The 17,556-nt window shown below is 38.9% G+C and overlaps 1 protein-coding gene and 1 long non-coding RNA gene across 9 annotated transcripts in view; one reads left to right on the top strand and one right to left on the bottom strand.

The window, feature by feature from the left end:
* Positions 1-5,259, bottom strand: part of vstm2a (V-set and transmembrane domain containing 2A) — a 50,057-nt gene extending 44,798 nt beyond the window's left edge. Inside the window, exons 1-2 of the mRNA XM_086066298.1 lie at positions 4,832-5,259; positions 4,053-4,219 (exon numbers count right to left, since the gene is read on the bottom strand). Of these exons, the coding sequence (XP_085922424.1) occupies positions 4,053-4,219; positions 4,832-4,910 (246 nt within the window). The 5' untranslated portion in view covers positions 4,911-5,259. The remainder of the gene's footprint in view (positions 1-4,052; positions 4,220-4,831) is intronic.
* Positions 1-17,556, top strand: part of LOC147155774 (uncharacterized) — a 137,582-nt gene that overhangs the window by 104,035 nt on the left and 15,991 nt on the right. For 4 of the 8 annotated variants that reach the window (XR_015092135.1, XR_015092133.1, XR_015092134.1 and 1 more), the window contains one exon: positions 12,706-12,885. This is a non-coding gene — a long non-coding RNA (uncharacterized LOC147155774). Of the gene's footprint in view, positions 1-12,705; positions 15,268-16,797; positions 16,941-17,556 lie in introns of those variants that run through there. The other 4 variants (XR_015092137.1, XR_015092139.1, XR_015092138.1 and 1 more) reach the window with 4 other exon arrangements.

Genomic DNA, 17,556 nt, shown 5'->3' with positions numbered 1-17,556 from the left:
GTGTACAACCGAGAACAATTTGTTCATATTTAGTGAGGATTTTCCAAGGATTTAAGAAAAACAAAAAACACATTTATCAGCTGGCCCCTTCTTTGCCCCCCTAGGTTAAAAAGTGCTCGTCTGATGTGTTATCGGCCCCACACAGGCCCGTATACTGTACATTGGCTAAGTAGTGAACTGACAGAAATAAGGCCAGTGCCAAGTGAGAAGTCTACCGTTTTTTAAAATTAATTATTCCATCGTGTGGTTCTCCTATGTCGATATATATGTGCAATAATACAGTATCACAAGAACATTTGCATTTCACATATATTTACATTTTACATCATAGCCGTAGGCTCCGTTGTAATTTATGTTTAATGAATAAAGGCCGCATATGTAATGCGGTCAGGGCATCACTGGCATTGTGACATTCACTGAATTACACATGACTACGTAATATTATATTATGAAACTACTTTTACAGTGAACGGTGATCATCATCAGTTTGTAAAAGTCACATTGAGTGTTATACATTTTAAACCTGAAATTAAATCAACCTTCAATGCTTATGTAACAATTTAAAGGTGCAAAAATCATATCCCTCAGTTACTAGTTTAGTTGCTAGAACGACTTTGCACCCGCGGCTTTCATTTTTATTTATTTATTTATTTGGGCCCGACCGATTAATTGACCGCCGATTATAATCGACCGATTATTGCCCTTCGAACATCGGGCAAAACAATTATTTTCCCCTTAATGTTATCATCAAAGAAAAACAAAGTTTCCGACACTGTGAAACTACCTTGAATGCACCATTTTGTTTGCGTAGCATTAGCAACTAGCAAGTGTGTAGCTGTAAAACTAAACACATGACGCTAAAAATTACATCCCTATGTATATTTAAATACAAACCATTCTTCGTTTTAAGAAACATCGCTAGCCTAGCGCTAATGCTAAAAGCGAAGGGAGGATCCCATTCAAATGCTAACAGGAAGTTAGCATTGACTTTGGGAGTGTTTTTCCTTCAAATAACGAATATGCACACACAAATGCTGTGGGAACACATACCCACAGTATCGGCATCGGCCTCAAAAAATGCATAACGGTCGGGTCCTATTATTTATTTATTTTTGCTATACTAGGAAAAAGTGTAATTGCACATCCAGTGCAGTAGGTGGCAGTAGCACTCCCATCATCAGAGAGTGAGCATGAGCTGTATTAACTCCTCCGCAGAGGTGTTCTGACAAAAAAAAATTGACAATTTTTTCCAGCGCAAATCATTTTATTTTTCCTGGTGGGGAGTGACAAAAAATAATTGAGAAGTGATTCACTAATAAAACTGTCCACCTTCCCAGGAAGATGCACAAAAAATATATATATTTAAAAATTTTCATTCTAGTCATAATACAAAAAAAAGAACACATAATTTATTTGTTGGGTATTGGCTGCAAACACATATATAAGGCTTTGCTGACGTATATCAGTATATTTCCATATTTGGCTGATATAAATTCTAGGGGTGTGCCCAAAAATCGATTCTCATAAGAATCGCGATTCAGAATCGATTTTAAATGTCCCAAAATCTATTTTATTTAAATAATTTTATACTGTCTTGCCTTTGTGCGTGCCTATATTTGGAGCGCTGTTCATGTTGTACCCTGTTTGGCCACTGAGGGGCAGTGTGGTTCCACGCGGTTTGATACACTGTTAAGTTGTAGCCACATTAGAGTAGAAGGAAAAAGTCATGATCAAGTTATTCCAATAAAAGTTTTTTTTGCAGCGTGGAGCCATTTTTTTGAGTGATAAAAGTGCCGCGAGTAGCGTGCTAATTAGCATAGCGAGTCAGCCTGAAGTAGATCAATAAAATGTCTTGCACATCTATAGATTGAAGCAAAAATCATTGTCAATCAAATCATTTGTAATCAAAAATCGTTCTCGATCGATTCTGAATCGAATCGCAGGCCCAAAAATCGGAATCGAATTGTGAGACATTCAAAGATTCTACAATAAATTCCCTACTTAAAAAAAATCTAACTGGTATCTTTGTGCACTCCCAATATCAAACAGCCTGGACCAGTATCGGGCTGCAAACCAGTGGTTGGAGACCCTTGCTGCAAACTGGCAGAAAACCTTTAATAGCCTCCTCCCTAAGAACAACAACAACAACAAAAAAAATGCCATTCCAGACTTTGGTCCATGGGTTGAACTTGGTCGAAGGCTGCAAACTCATCAGGGCATGCATCCGTCCCGCCTTGTCTCACTTATTGGCAGGCTGATGTGGAGCAGCCGTCATTACGTAACAACGATATATTTTGGGGACACTTGAAAAGCCTGCCAATGTGAAAAATATAACAAGACGGCAGCACAACATCGCCCCCCCCCCCCCCCCCCCGCGCCATGTTTGAAGTGCACTGCGACAAGACTTTCCACCCAGATTGTGAATGTTGAACATAACTTAAGAGTCTAAAATGTGTCATTTGCAGGTGTACTTAATGTGGCTGGCGTATGCGCTTGAAAATTCTGCACCTTGCTGAATATGTGCCATTTGGAATGAAGACAGTCGTGTAAGATTTATTCACGGGGTGCCATAAAGTAACTCAAGAGCAAATTCTCTGCAATATTTGTTGACAAAATATACGTCCTTGGCTGTTGAAAGTAAATGCATCAACCCGCGTCTTAATTGCTCCACCTTTTCAAACGCATCACTTTGCTTCGTCGCGATTGTTGCGACTTTCCATCAATTCCACTCGCTCTCTCTTTTCTGACTGGACAAACAGCCAAGCCATAAATGCCGGGTTACAGTGTAATGTCTGCATCAGTGGGCCTGTTAAGCCGAACACCCAAGAGTCATGTGGGATCAAATCCACTTCAAAGCCTGGCCAATGATGTTATGAGAACTGCGGCGACAATGGAACAATAATTAAAGCCTCATGGATTTTGAAAACGGTGTCATCGCCGCTTCCGAAAGGGCTCAGCTCCATTTTTTGTCACGACAATACGGCGACCTTTTGTCAGTCTTGACGCATGCGCGCGATATGGACGCCGACATTGACATCCGTCTTGGAATGCGGTAAACGTACTTAAAACATTGTCATCCGCTAAGCAGTGGCTCATTGGCTCAAGATCAAGCTGTCATGAGCAGCGGGTAGCAGCAAGACGTAAGACACTGAGAGGATTTTAAAATGCGTTACTTCATGAGGCAAACAGCCGAATGTGATTTGGGAGCACAGGAGGCACTTGGATGAATTGATAGGTTCACTCTATAGGAGTTCTCATGTAAAAAAAAAAAAAAAAAAGTCTGAAAAAGACACCCCCCCCAAAAAAAATATATTTCAAGTTGTGATATCACCATTCACCACTAGATGGCAGACATAGAAACACATTTGGATTTTTATTTGTATTTAACACAAAACAAAGAATTATCCAAGAAATGCTGAGAAAACATACTTTTGAGGGGGGAAAATACCTGATATAAAATAATTATTAAAAAAAATATGGTAAAAAATAAATAAAATAAAAATATTTTTTTTAAATATACTAATATACAAAAAAAATATGCAAATATGTGGGTACCGAAGCAAGAGTGTGCATGAGTTGTAGTTTTAAGTTGTAATATCACCATTCACCACTAGATGGCAGTCATGGCTGAGTTCGCCTACACTTTGTCACATACTTCAACGTGAGTAGGCCTTATTATTATTATTATTATTGTTATTATATCTTTTGGGTGGATTTGTAATGATATGCGGGACAAATATAGTATCTCAATATTATAATTTTGAGTGAGTTGATTTTTGTGGGAAAATTTCTTGATTCTTGATTTTCTTAAATTTTTTTTAACAGTCTGCGGAAGGATTATTTTTTTTACTGTTAATACTTTTGACTACCCAGTGTGGGCATATTGATCCATCCATTTTCTTAACTGCTTATCCTCACAAGGGTCGCTCGCGGGGCCAGTGTCACGTGAGGTAGACGCAACTTTCTGACCAGCTCACGTTTCATTTTCCTGACCTTCCTATTCAACTTGGGCTTCTTCTACACGTCTTAAAACACAACCAGCTCCTTTTTACCTCTTCAGTATCCACATTCTCCACGGCCTCGGCGGGTTCCGGCGTTTTGACGAACCACCACTGGATCTCCAAATAAACGGAGGTGGTTCCACTCTGGAAGGCGCACGCCATCTCTATGTTTTGTCCCTCTTTAACCGTCATGTTAGAGGGGAGCTCAGTGAAGCGACCTGCAGAAGATGGAAGGGAGATATGTGTGTGTGTGTGTGTGTATGGGGGAGGGGGGGGGGGGGCATTGCAGAGATAATGAGTGAAGGAAAGATGGAGAGCGGGGGAATGAGAGAAAGCATTGTGGGGATTATTTAATGCAGAAATCATCATAATCATTGATCAATAAATCCTCACATCAATGTCATTGAAAGTGTTACGCAGAGAGTGAGAGAGAAAATGACTTTTAGAGGAAGCTTTGAAGCAATTTTGGATAAAGATTTTTTTTTTTTTTTTTTTTTATGTGTGAGCTCGTTTTTAATTATATGCCCCCCGAGAAGCAGGGAGAAAGTGGAATCAATGCGAGATGAAGGGCAGATGCTTTTAAGGACCTTGGACAGCGACATTTAGCGAGCGATACAGATTTGGAGAAATCATTTTAAAGAGCTCGACGCGCTAAAACATACCAAGCAGTCACCAGTTGCTTTTTTTACTGAGCGCTCGTTTTTTCATCATGACGCCGTTGTCTGGGACGTTTTATAACCTCACTCAAGATTTAAAAGCCAGGAAGGGGGGGGGTGGGGGGGGTAACGGGAAAGAAAACCTTTTATAAACAGTTTAGTTTACAGTCTTACCTTCAAAGGAGAATCCGAAATGCACGCAAAAGCCAGCCAAGAAAATAAATCCAGCGGTATCGTGAGAGGTCCACATCATTGCACTGTTGAGCTTTCTTCACAAAAAGGACGAAAATGGAGCCAGTCGCCAAAAAAAGAAGCGTTCAAACACTTGCCGGGTCGCTGTTTTGAAACGGAGGCTGCCGCAGGTTGAACATTCCGCAAAACTAGCGCCAGTCGTCGCCCAACTTCTCTCTTGCGTCCTTCTTTTTTTTTTTTCCTCCTCCCTCTCTCTCTCTTTCTCTCTCTATTTTCCCCCCGCGTGTCTGTTGCTGCTGCAACCGCGGCTGATGTCGACTGCTCGCCTCGACTCGAGTGTGCAAAATAAGCGAGCGAGCTGCGGGACTTTGCTGTGCAACACCGGAGACGTCAGTCAGTCTGCTGGTGAATCACTGTGTGGCATTCGCGCCACACTTTTTTTTTTTTCTTTTTTTTTACATCGGCTTGCTGCTCCAACCTCGGGCTATTCATTTCTTCCAGGTTGCACGCGTAAATGGCCACAGTATTTATTATGAGAAAGCAAATGTCACCTAACAAAATGGCAGTTTTTACACTAAATTGTATATTTCAATTATATATGATTTCATGTGACGTGGGCGTGGCCAAGCAGGGTACTCTCTGGAAAGTCAGTCTTGTAGCATAAAATGGGAGGGGGTGAGGGGGGTGGGGGCAAGTGCAGCAAGTCATAAGTCATTAGTATAGAAAGGATCCCGCTGGAATATTATTAGTCTCATGGGCAGACCGAGAAGATGCAGTCCTTTTGCATTATGCACACGTTGTGCCACTCCTTGGATTTGTGGAAATGTTTTCAGAGTACAATCTGGGTGCAGCCATCTGGATAAATCACCTTTTCTCTTTTATTAACAACCCGGACGAGTAAGATGAAGCAGAATACTCACACTCACAGACGTTTCATGTTTTTCATGGGAATTTTATTTGGGGGGGGCGCATCATAGTTGAATTAATGTATAATGTCGCTGAGGTTATGCAATATTTTCAAATAACAAGCACATTTGTGGATATTACAGTATATAGGGAAGTTGCGATTTACTTTAATCACATTGTACAACAACATGCCAGGCAGCACTGACTGAGTCAGAGAAGGTCCCCTACAAAGTTGAAGTTGATCCCAAATGGCAGAGAGAATCCTTTTTTCTTTTTTGTATGTGATTCAGCTTCGTACATGTCACAGTCCCTGTAAAGTGAAATCACAGATTTCTTTTGAATTACGTATGCTTAAAGATAACTGCAGAAAACATGCTTTGAGAAATATGTCATAATCAATTGTGGTGAAATAGCGTTATTTTTTTGTGGGCATGACTATAACCCTCATTTAACACATTTGCCGATTATTTTAATCATTTGAATTCGGCGAAAATACTTGTCTGAGGTGTGTCAAACTTAAAAAATGTGTATTTTTTTTTTTTTTACTTTCAAGGGGATTTAAAGTAGCAGCTATTTGAAGGATTACCATAACATCTATGCTAATTTCTCTTAGCTCCTCTATGGCGTATGTAATTAGATGTTAGCATTAAGCTAGTGAAAGTTTTTCTTACCTCATTTGAAGTTGTGTCTTCCTTTGTCAACTGTGGCTGTCGCTTTAAGATCGTGCACGTACTCACACGCACACCATGAACAGGCCTGACACACATGATGCAGTTACACTTTGGGCCAGAGGTGGCAGTCGCGAGTTAAGAAAAAAAAAAAGGGACAATTTTCTTCATAAAGTGTGATTAATTTTCAGAATCGATTCAAGAGAAATTGTCAGTGCAACAGAGGAATCCATACTAAATATGGTAACACTTTATAATAACTGTTTATAACTAGTTAATAGATTATTAGTAAAATGTTAATAAATGAATAATGAACGATGTGTTACATTTTGTTAAGGATTTATAATGCTGCTTTAAGATAGTTAATCATTAGTAAACCGTTAGGTAATGAGTTCTAGTTAATGATTTATAACTACACCTACTAAATCAATAATAGATCATATAAACTCTATTGGTAAATTACGAGTGACTTGTTGAGTATTAGTTAATAGTTTATAGATGTTATTGGAACATTTATTCTTAAGTTGCACCTATTCCTCAATAACTGTTAGTTAATAACTCATTATACAACAGTTTACTAAAGATCTATTAACTAGTTATAACGGATAGTTATTATAAAGTGTTACCCTAAATATTGTTAGCTTAATAGCATAAATTGCTAGTCAGTTTTTAAACATACGTCACAGTTAAAAAAATAAATATATATGTATATATATATACACCAATGTGTTTGCTATTTTTTTATGAATTTTTATGTCTGTGTATTCCCAGTCATCCATGTCATGATAAATCCTCAAAGGTTAAATTGAGACCACGAGACTGTTAACAATGATTTGGGTACCAATATTGCTTCCGGGCAAATGATATGGCCACTAAGTGAAGTCACCTGTAATATATAAATGGGATTATGGGCGAATTATTACATAAGCAATTCATGTTGTCACTCAACATATTAGAAAGAGTCAAACATTTGCTTTAATGTTGTTCATGTCGGCACAGACTGCGATAACAATCCCTCTCCTTTTCCGTTGCTGAAACTCTCAGTAATACATCCGCCCGCTGTATACTGTAATAGTCTTTTCAATGGCTCTTCATCCAAATCCCTTCCAAAAAAATCCAACAATATATTCTTTGCTCTAGCGCTTGCAGTCCCACCTGTACTTATGTCTCCTTGACCAAATAAGCCCTGGCCTAAAGAAACCCCCACTAGCTCTCAACACTCTTGAGTATCCACCACAAACTCCTCTTCATCATCTACAAAGCCTCCTGCAACCCGACTTCACCCCGTGAACTGGTTTTCACACTCCCACTCCCTCAGATCAGCAGATGACATTCACACGTAGAGACATGATGTTTTTAGTCTCATGCGGGAAGTTGACCCAACCCAGAAAAACACGTAAAAGAAACAGAAACAGCCCAGTTGAAACGTGATTTTTTTTTTTTCAGTGCTAATGGCTCACCTTGCATCAAAATAACCGTTCAAGGATGGCACAAAAGTGTTGAACAGCAAACTAACACTAAGTGCAAGAACTCATTTTGTGTTGTTTTTTTCACACAAAAATAAAATCACTCAAAATGTCAATATTATTGACCCTTTATGTTTGTCCTAAATATCATTCCAAATACGGGAACAAAATTATTAGGCCTAACTCATGTTGTCGTATAGAGCAGTATAAGACCTGGAGTAAGCGCAATGTCTGCCATCTAGTGGTAATTGGTGATATTACAACTTAAAACTAGATTTTAATATTTGTGGATTTTCATAAAACTTTAAAAAAATGTATTTGAAAAAAATATATATAAATATATATTTTTTTTAATTCCAAGATTTTTATTTATTTTTTATTTTACCCATCCCCGCCCATTTTGTTTGTGAAAAATTTATTTAGGGTTTTGTCAGTGATTTTTTATGATTTTTTTAATATGAAAAAAACACCATTTAGTTATTCAAGGTTCCACAGATAAATATGTACTGCACTATAACCACTTTATTTTGACTGTCGCAGGAAGCACTTCACTTTGAATGCGGTGCACTGGGGCGCTCTTTTGAAGTACAGTATGTGAAGGACCCCCCCGCAGAGCTTGAACTGGTGGAGGTGCGGTTGTGCAACGAATCTCAAGGAGTGCAAATCTGCTGCACTTGTGTAGGTTCGGGTGGTGAACTTACCACCTTTGTAGGTTAGAATTGTATTTCAAAGATGAAGGGCACATAGACAGACAGAAAGACAGACAGAAAGACAGACAGAAAGACAGGCAGAAAGACAGACAGAAAGACAGACAGAAAGACAGTGATGGAACGTTTGCTTCATTTTCATTGTGGTTTTTTGTGTGCATGGTGAGACGTCGTTATGAGAATGGAGCAGGAGAAAGCGAAAAATTATTAGTTACAGTTAAAAAGCAAACATTGAATGCTTACATTTTGTTGTTCTCTCTCCAATGTCAAACAAAATCTACACAAGCATCCTTTTCATTTCAAAACTAATGTTCTCTTCGTAAATTATGTAAAGGCAACTAATTAATTTCAGGGTCAAACTGTTGTTTGTGACTTCCTAGCACGAAGGGAGGTTGAAAAGTTGGATGCTGGACTAGCGAGATGAACGCTCACAGGGGTTAGCTTAGCGCTAGCTAGCTGCTATGACAGACGTGACACGGATCAATTTAAAGCTTCACAGTAAGACGGTAAGAAAACTTCCTAGCACGAAGGGAGGTTGAGATTTGGCACGCTGGACTGGAGAAGTTAACCTTCAACGGGAATTAGCTTAACGCTAGCTAGCTGCTATTGACCGACATGACACGGATCAATTTAAAGCTTTGCCAAAAGGGAAAATACACACTGTGTCCATTAGACGGTAAGAACAAAATAATTTGAACCAGAATCCAAAAAAGAAAACACTACAGTTCAATATATGTACGTTTTAAGCTTAAATTTGTGTGAAATTTGGTGTTTGATATTCTAAAGATCTTCGGGAGATAACTAAATTGTTGACAAAAAATCCTGAATACGTTTTTGTGCCTAAATGAGCGAACGGCATCGTAATAGGTCTAATATAACATTTAATGCTTGTATGTATTTAGTCTGCTATGTAAATCCAGCCAAATAGATGCTCACATCAAAACATACTGGAGGCAACATTAATATTCCATAATGTTGTACTACAACGCTTTGATCATTCAGCGGACAGACGAGTAAGAGTGATGCTGAGTCATTGGTGATGCGGCAGATCTCAGTTCAACTCAGTGCACAACCACGACCATCTGGTCTGCCAGTACAATGGCCATTAGGCAGTGAAACCGCACTTTAGCTGGTTCCCTGCCAGCATCCATTTTGTCAGCCTGAGCACACTCCATGATGCTCTCCGAGTGCAACAGAGTGCAACCAAAAATAATTAAACACTTTTTCCAGGGTGATGATGCAAACAGTAATTAATTGCCTTAGCATTCAGCAATGTTCATTAATGTGACTGTCGCAATAATATTGCTTTCCACCCAACTCTCATCACTCCTTATCACTCCGCCCAAGGTTCCACGATTGTGATATGTTCATGTGGAGAACAACTGAAATTTCAATGAAATGTCAGGGACACACTGTTTCCAGCTCGGCATTGAACACTGAGGTATTCGTGTCCTTTGCATGCACAAAAAAATTGACAAGGGGTAATCCAGCGCCTAGCATTCATAGCATGCATTAAAAAAAAAACGAAGGAAAAAGGGGTAAATAGGAGAAGCAGGAGTACCCCACAATGATTGGAAGCTGGCTGTGCTGTTTACCTATGGTCTGGTCACGGCAGGTCACTGGGAAATGATGTAGGACGTAAGTGATTGAGGGATTGCGGACCCAAATGCAGCAAAATAAGGCAGTGAAACGGGAATCAAGTGCAATGCGTGGTACATTAATGGAACCTAGGGGAAAAGGTGAGGGGACGGGACTGGACGGTCGCCATGACTGGACTAGATGGGACGGGATTGGACTGGTTGCCATGACTGGACGGGACGGGACGTGACGTGACGGACTGTTCACCATGACTGGACGTGGCGTGACGTGGCGTGACGTGGCGTGACGGACTGGTCACCATGACTGGACGTGGCGTGACTGGTCGTCATGACTGGACGTGACGTGAGTGGTCGTCATGACTGGACTGGTCGCCATGACTGGACTGGTCGCCGTGACTGGACAAGACGTGACTGGACTGGTCGCTATGACTGGAACGAGCGTGACGTGACAATGCACACGTAATGTAGACAATGCACTCACACTGACTGGACAAACCCCACAAACTAAATACACCTTTGCTAATTACTTGACAAGACACACCTGGGGGAGACACAAGCGGCTGAGGGCACTGCGAGGTTGACACACAGGGGAAGGGAAGACACAGGCGGACGTGGTTACACATAACGAGACGAGGGGAAAAGACAAGGAACACAAAACAAAACACTGAACACAGACACAAAGGAACATGAACTCTTAAAATCCAACAAAAATCCAACCCCACAGAACGGAAACATAATCTGTAAACATAAACAAACATAGTCTGTAATGCACGTACGAACGCATTTAACTGATGATGAAGTCGCTTAAAAAAAAAAACGAGATGCCGATTCACACCTTTGACAAATGATGCATTTGTGCACGCCAGTACAACGTGTGACGCGACGCTGTCCCTGCAAGTCCTTCATCTCATCAACAACGATTGAAGCAAACACTATCAGCGGCGAGAGGAACCTGTAAGCCTCTCTTAAGCTAAAATGCAAAGCCAGTCACACATCAATGAAGACGTCTAATCAAATATTTAAGCTATCAGCTCCACAGCAAATCCATTTAAATGTGTCGAGCCTCAGGTATAATTACAACCCGTGATGATAAACAGCCTCTTCAGCAAAAGTTAGAGGGACACGTTATGGCGATGTGCTTCTTCCAACCAGGTGATGAGGTAAATGATAGCAGCATGACAATCTCAACACAGTTTCTTGCTTAATGATAATTGCCTGCCTCACCGCGGCGGATTTCGTTAAGATCTGTATGTTTATGTCACCTTCCTGAGCCGTCCGCGAGTGTGTCAAATTATATCACACAGAGCCAAGAGGAGAAAACATGTAGTGGCATAATTGCCACCGCATAAGTTAGACCCATACAAAATGGTTGCCTTAAAAACTCAATCGTGTATGATGGCCAGCGAATATGCACAAAAGTCGGACCCTGAAGCTCGTAGATGGAGCTCCGGCACTATTCACAACTCTAATCTGTCACAGTAATTATCTCATAATGGGACCCATAAATGAAGCATATGTCAAGGAAGGACCTTTTGAATGGCTCTGAACTTTTGGATGCATACCCACGCAATAATTCTGTGACCTTGGCACATGTGGGGAAAAAAAAGGTAGAACAGTTTCCAGTTAGAGCTTGTTTTCATACTAAATGAATTTACAAACAGAAAATAGGTTTTAAGATAATAGATTATTTATTTGTGGTGTCAGGCGATTAGAATTTGTAATCAGAATTAATGACTTCAGTAGTTAACTCACAATTAATAGCAAATTTTATTTCTGTTTCTAAATGTACAATAAAATATTTTAAGTTTTCATACTCTTGTTAACATAAAATTGGGGGAAAAAATATTAAACCAATAGAAATAGGGCTTCATTTTTATTAATTGATACAGTAATTTCATAATTCATAAAATGTAGTTAAAAAAATGTTTATACTGTAATGTGTGATATTGATTTGTGTTGGTCATTTTTCTGCCACTAGATGGCATAATTGCATTCGTAAGACATTGGTGACAGCTCAGTGCATTTTTGTTTTCATATTAAGAGCTATCTAATCTTTAACATGAATTAACTTTTGAAATTCTACAAATTTTTTAAATTGTAAAATTCAACTTGACCCCAGTCAACCAAAATATGCATTATTATTACATTTATTACTGCTAAATTTTGACGTGGACATGTCTGCTTCGTTGCGACTGGAATTCCCCCAGTACAGGCTTTCCAAAAAAGGGGCGGTCATTAATTGCGCGTAAAAACAAAAACAAATAAAAACTTACTCAAAATGAACACACTAAATTTGACATCTCTAATTCTACATATCTATTGATAAAATAGTTCAATCATATAAATACATTGTCCACAATTTGTTACGCTAGCATGTAAAAATACAAACAACAAAAACCTTCAGTTTACATATGTTAATCAATATAATCAACACTAACGATTAAATGACATATTGGCTTGCCATTTTTATTGGAATATTCACCAACTTGGCTCATGTTTTCCGTGTCCCAGCTGCAGCTTCATCAACAACCTGGCTGCCGGCCCGGCCCGCTCACCAGTCCGATCCCCCGCAGCTGGGGGTGGCCTCTGCAGCGGAGAGAGGGGGGAGGGGGGCACACAGTTGGCAGCTGAGAACAGGACACATCCATCAGAGACCAGACGCGGGACCCGAGCTTCTTCAACTGTGCACTGGTGATTGTGGCACCCAGAGTAAAATACAATTAGGGGAAAACAGCTTTCAGTCATTAAGCAGCACGGTGCTGGAACAAAAGGCAAAGCGGTCCAAGGAATGTCCAAATCCATTCCGATCAAGTCCAGATCGGAAATGCTTTGGTTCTTAAGTCCCTGAATGGAATCCACATGGAGTACAGTCAGTATGCAGCTTGTATTTATTTTATTTTTTATTTTTATATTAACTAAACCATTAAAAATAAATTATTAGTTTTAGTTATTTAAAAAAAAAGAAGCTTAGATTTAGTTTCAGTATTAGTTTTTTTTTTTTTTTTTTTGTATTACTTGTGTGCAATATTTAAAAAAAAAACACATTTCTTACCTAGTGTTGCATTTTGGCTGAGGTAAATGGAAAAAGCAGGCAAGCCGAGCCATTGGAGCCACAAGTCAAGCATGAAAAATTGTCACCTAGGAGCGATGTCATCTGAAGGTGCTTTTCTATTGGCTGCTGCTGGATGACATCACTTTTGTGTGACACACTTTCAAACGTCCTTATTCCGGTTAATATAAAAACAAATATACTTAAAAATCACATTTAAAATCATCCCCAAAGGCTTAAGCATTAAATTAATTACCAAAGACTAAAACGAAGGACATTTTCGCTATAATTATAGTTTTAGTTAGTTTTGTAAACATAAAATGTAGTTGCAGTTAGTTTTTGTTTTTAAAAAGCATTTGCGTTTTTATTTTATTTCATTAACAAAATTGTTCTTTTGAATTTTTGTTTAATTTTTTCATTATTTTTCATTAACTAAAATAACCTTGCTGCAGACTCGGGTAAATTAGTGTAACCCTGAGTTCAAAGCAAACACGGTGAAGCACCATTTAGCTGCTATGCTGCACACAAACAGAAGCGAAGTCAGCCCAATTTTAGAAACCTACTTTTATTTATTCACAACATGTTTTTAAAGTCTTCTTTTTTGTGTTCAGTGTAGTTTTTTTTTCTGTGCTTCTGAAGCTGTTTTTCAATGCTCTGAAATATTGTGTCTTTGCCTTTCCAAAGATGTATCGTTTGAGCCACGGTATGCAGGGTTATCTATGAAACATTTGTATGCGTACAGGCATGCTTGTATTTGTGAAGTTTCAGCCTCGAGACCAACACATTTCCAGGAAATGTGCCTGCTTTTATGTGATTCTTTCAGTCTCTCTGTTGCAAGCTGCTGACGACACCCGGTGACACTCGAAGCCCCCCTGGCCACTTCCTTGCGAGAACTTCCGGTTTGAAGCCTCGCAATGGTAAAGTACTGAAGTACTGCGTCTCATGATTTAAACAAAAACGTGACCAACAAGATGATGACTGCTTAAATGTATTTAGCAATTAATTGATCCAAATCAATTGTGAATGATGCCATTCAAGTCCTGTTGAACAATCCAATACTTCATTCTGCTCATGGCCGTTGAATTGATTTGTGCTTTATCTGAAGGTTCCCACTCCTATTCAAAATGTAGACTGCAGACAGTAGCACGGTCCAATAAGTGAAAACACAACCTCGCCTAATTTCTACAAGCTGTTCATTTCAGCAGACAGCAAGATATGACTTTGACCTCGGAAAAGTCATCTTTAACTCATTCACTGCCAAAATTCATTTGAACTATTTCTGTTAGTTTAATTTTTTTTAACAAGAGTATAATAAATAAGTAAGTAACTAATAAATAAGTAAAATGTGTGATTTATTACAATTTAAAAGTTGTATCGCCTGACGAGATGATTATTAAAAATTAGGGGCGTCAGGCGATTAATTTTTTTTTTTTACTTCAATAGTTAACTCACAATTAATCACAAATTGTATATCTTTTCTAAATGCACAATAAAAAAAATCTAGGTTTTCATACTCTTGTTAACGAAAGTAGAAAAAAAAGTTTAAATTATGTTTTGACGTTTATAACCGTCAATGGCAGTGAATGAGTTAAAAGATTTGTATTTGACACTTTTTGCATTGGGACAAATAGGTCAGTTGGATGTCTCACCCGACTTGTTTCCAGCAATATAAGGTCCGAAGGTCTGTTGAAGAATCAATCCTCTTAGACCTTTGGAAAGAGGATGACCTTTTTTACCTCCACGTCTGTTGGGAGAGGTTGTTGAGACGAAGCGTGTTGAGGCTAAGAGTGAGTGGGCAAAGCTTAAAAGGCACCTCTGGACCCACAACTGCATCATTCAGTGTCGAACCGAAATGCGACTGCTGGTGCAGAACCGAGACGCCCTGCAGTTACTAACTAGTTAATGCCAATGGGAGCAAAGTACATTTTCATCAACATAACCAGCTAAAATCAAAACCTACAGGTGTGCATGACAAATGCATTATAAGGCCAAATCCTCCCCAACTTGAATTCATCGTCACATAGAGCTGAAACGCGTTTGCCTGAGGAGCATTCGAGATTGTACTTTTGCAGTTCATTATTATGAGCTCTTAAAAAATAGAAAATTTGTCCTGTACCTTGCCTTATTATCTCCTTATGTTTTATATCTAGGGCATAGGAGAGTTTCTAAAAATATATCAAGTGTAAATGGTTTAAATTATTATTGTGCTTGTTTAATTTGTGACTTTTCAGAGAATATGACAGGTGGTCAAATCAATTTCTTTAGCATTCTTCAACGATTTATGTTTTCATAATTGTTGAAATACAGAGATGGGAAGTAACAAAGTACAAATACTTCGTTACTGTACCTGTGGTGGTAAATAAATGAAAAATAACCATTTCAGCTTTTGGTTCCTGACCAAAAAACAGCCACAAGAAAGGGTGCTGATACCTGTAACGATAACGTGAAATGTGTCCTGGTATCAGTACTCGCCCATCCCTAATTTTGATTTTGTTTCAACAAGTCATTTGCAGAGGTGGAAAATCCAGGTCCAGAAAAGAAAAACCTTGCCACAGTTTGACTTTAGCCCCTTGTGCTAGCTTGCTAGCTCCCTAGCAGGTAACCGAGCACCCGGGGAGCTAGCTAGGGAGCGCGCTAGCTAGCACCTGGTGCTAAAGCCAAACTTTAGGAGGGTTTTTATTTCTGGACCTGGATTTGTCACCTCTGGTCATTTGAATGAATCACAATTAAGATGCTTTAAGATGCAGATGTGCTGTCTGTCCCGCCTCGTGCCAACCCTCCATGCTATGCTAAAACCGTTTTTGTGATACATTAGCTGTCACGTTTGCGCCTGTCAGACCAACAGAGTAATAGATTAGAGAAGCAATTTCTTCAGATAGATAGATAAATGCAACACAGAATGTCCGTGAGTCCAAAGGGTGACCCGCAGTCCTCCAGCATCATTAACCTAGTTTGTTGCGAGGCCCTGCCACATTGTGAGCTTGTGTTTTTGGCACGTCGTGTTATCAGTAGTGATGGGCCAACTGATTGCAGCTTCACAAGGGAGAGGACATTTCCACAGCCCATCTATCACAGGGTTAGATAAACAGATGGAGGACTGTCAGCAGCACGACTGAGCCGTCCAAGCTGCCCATTAGAGCTGTGGCAAAATGTTAAAAACACATAAAAGGGAACATGCTTTTCTTGTTAAATGTGCTTGCTTATAGACGATGCGTTTTTGGACCAAACGCACATCATAACACGACTCTTACTAGATTAAAACATAGAGAGTCCACATTAAATCAGAAGTGTGATGAGATGTGTCAGGATGTTGTGGGGTTGTCTGGTTGACACATTGTGGACATTGAGGGCATTGGCGGACAGGGGAGGCGGACCGGTGGGTGTGTTCTAACTACAGGGGATCACACTCTCATTCAGCCTTCCAGGTTAGGTCTTTTCAAGGATCCGTCTAAAAGACGAACCTCAATGTAGTTTTCGTCCTGGCTGTGGATCAGTGGCTTAAGCGCGATTGGGTGCATTGGAGTTCGCCTAACCAGTCTATATGTGTTTTGTAGACTTGGAGAAGACGAGTCCAGTGGTGGGTGCTGTTGTGGGAGTATGGGTTGAATTTGTGTCTGGAGGGATTGCGGGTTTGGAAGCAGGGAAACATCCAAAACCTGCAGGACTCACCACTGCTGTATCTGGTCGTTAAAAAAAATTAAAAATTTAAAATAAAAACCCTTACTACACATGGTATTTTTTTTTTTAATAAGTCTTAATAGCATTTTTTTAAACTAAAAAATGCCTTACTATACATAGCCCACAAAAATAAAAAATACTAAACGCCTTACTATACATTACATGGTAATTTTTATTTTTAAAATAAAAGCCTTACTCTACATGGTCGTTTTTAATAAAAAAATGCCTTACTTTACATGGTCATTTAAAATAAATAAATAAATAAAAGCCTTACTATAAATGGTTATTTTAACTTAATATAAATTGTAGTTTTAAAAACCCCATGCCTTACTATACATTATATGTAAAAAAAAAAATATATATTTTTTTTTTGATAAAAGCCTTACTATACATGTTTTGTTTTTGTTTTTTTAAATAAAAACCTTACTCTACATGGCCGTTTTTTAGTTAAAAAATGCCTTACTATACATGGTCATTAAAAAACTAAAAGCCTTAGTATAAATGGTCATTTTAACTTGTATTACATTGTTTAAAAAAAAAACTCGCCTTATTATACATTACATGGTCATTTTAAATTTTAAATAAAAGTCTTACTACACATGATAAAAAAAAATTAAGAAAAATGCCTGCTAATT

This window comes from Leptonotus elevatus, chromosome 21 (assembly GCF_054856555.1).
Source record: "Leptonotus elevatus isolate MCC_2025b chromosome 21, RoL_Lele_1.0, whole genome shotgun sequence".
NCBI lineage: Eukaryota > Metazoa > Chordata > Actinopteri > Syngnathiformes > Syngnathidae > Leptonotus > Leptonotus elevatus.
The sequence above is the reverse complement of the archived record's forward strand: the minus strand, read 5'-3'. Positions and strand labels throughout refer to the sequence as shown.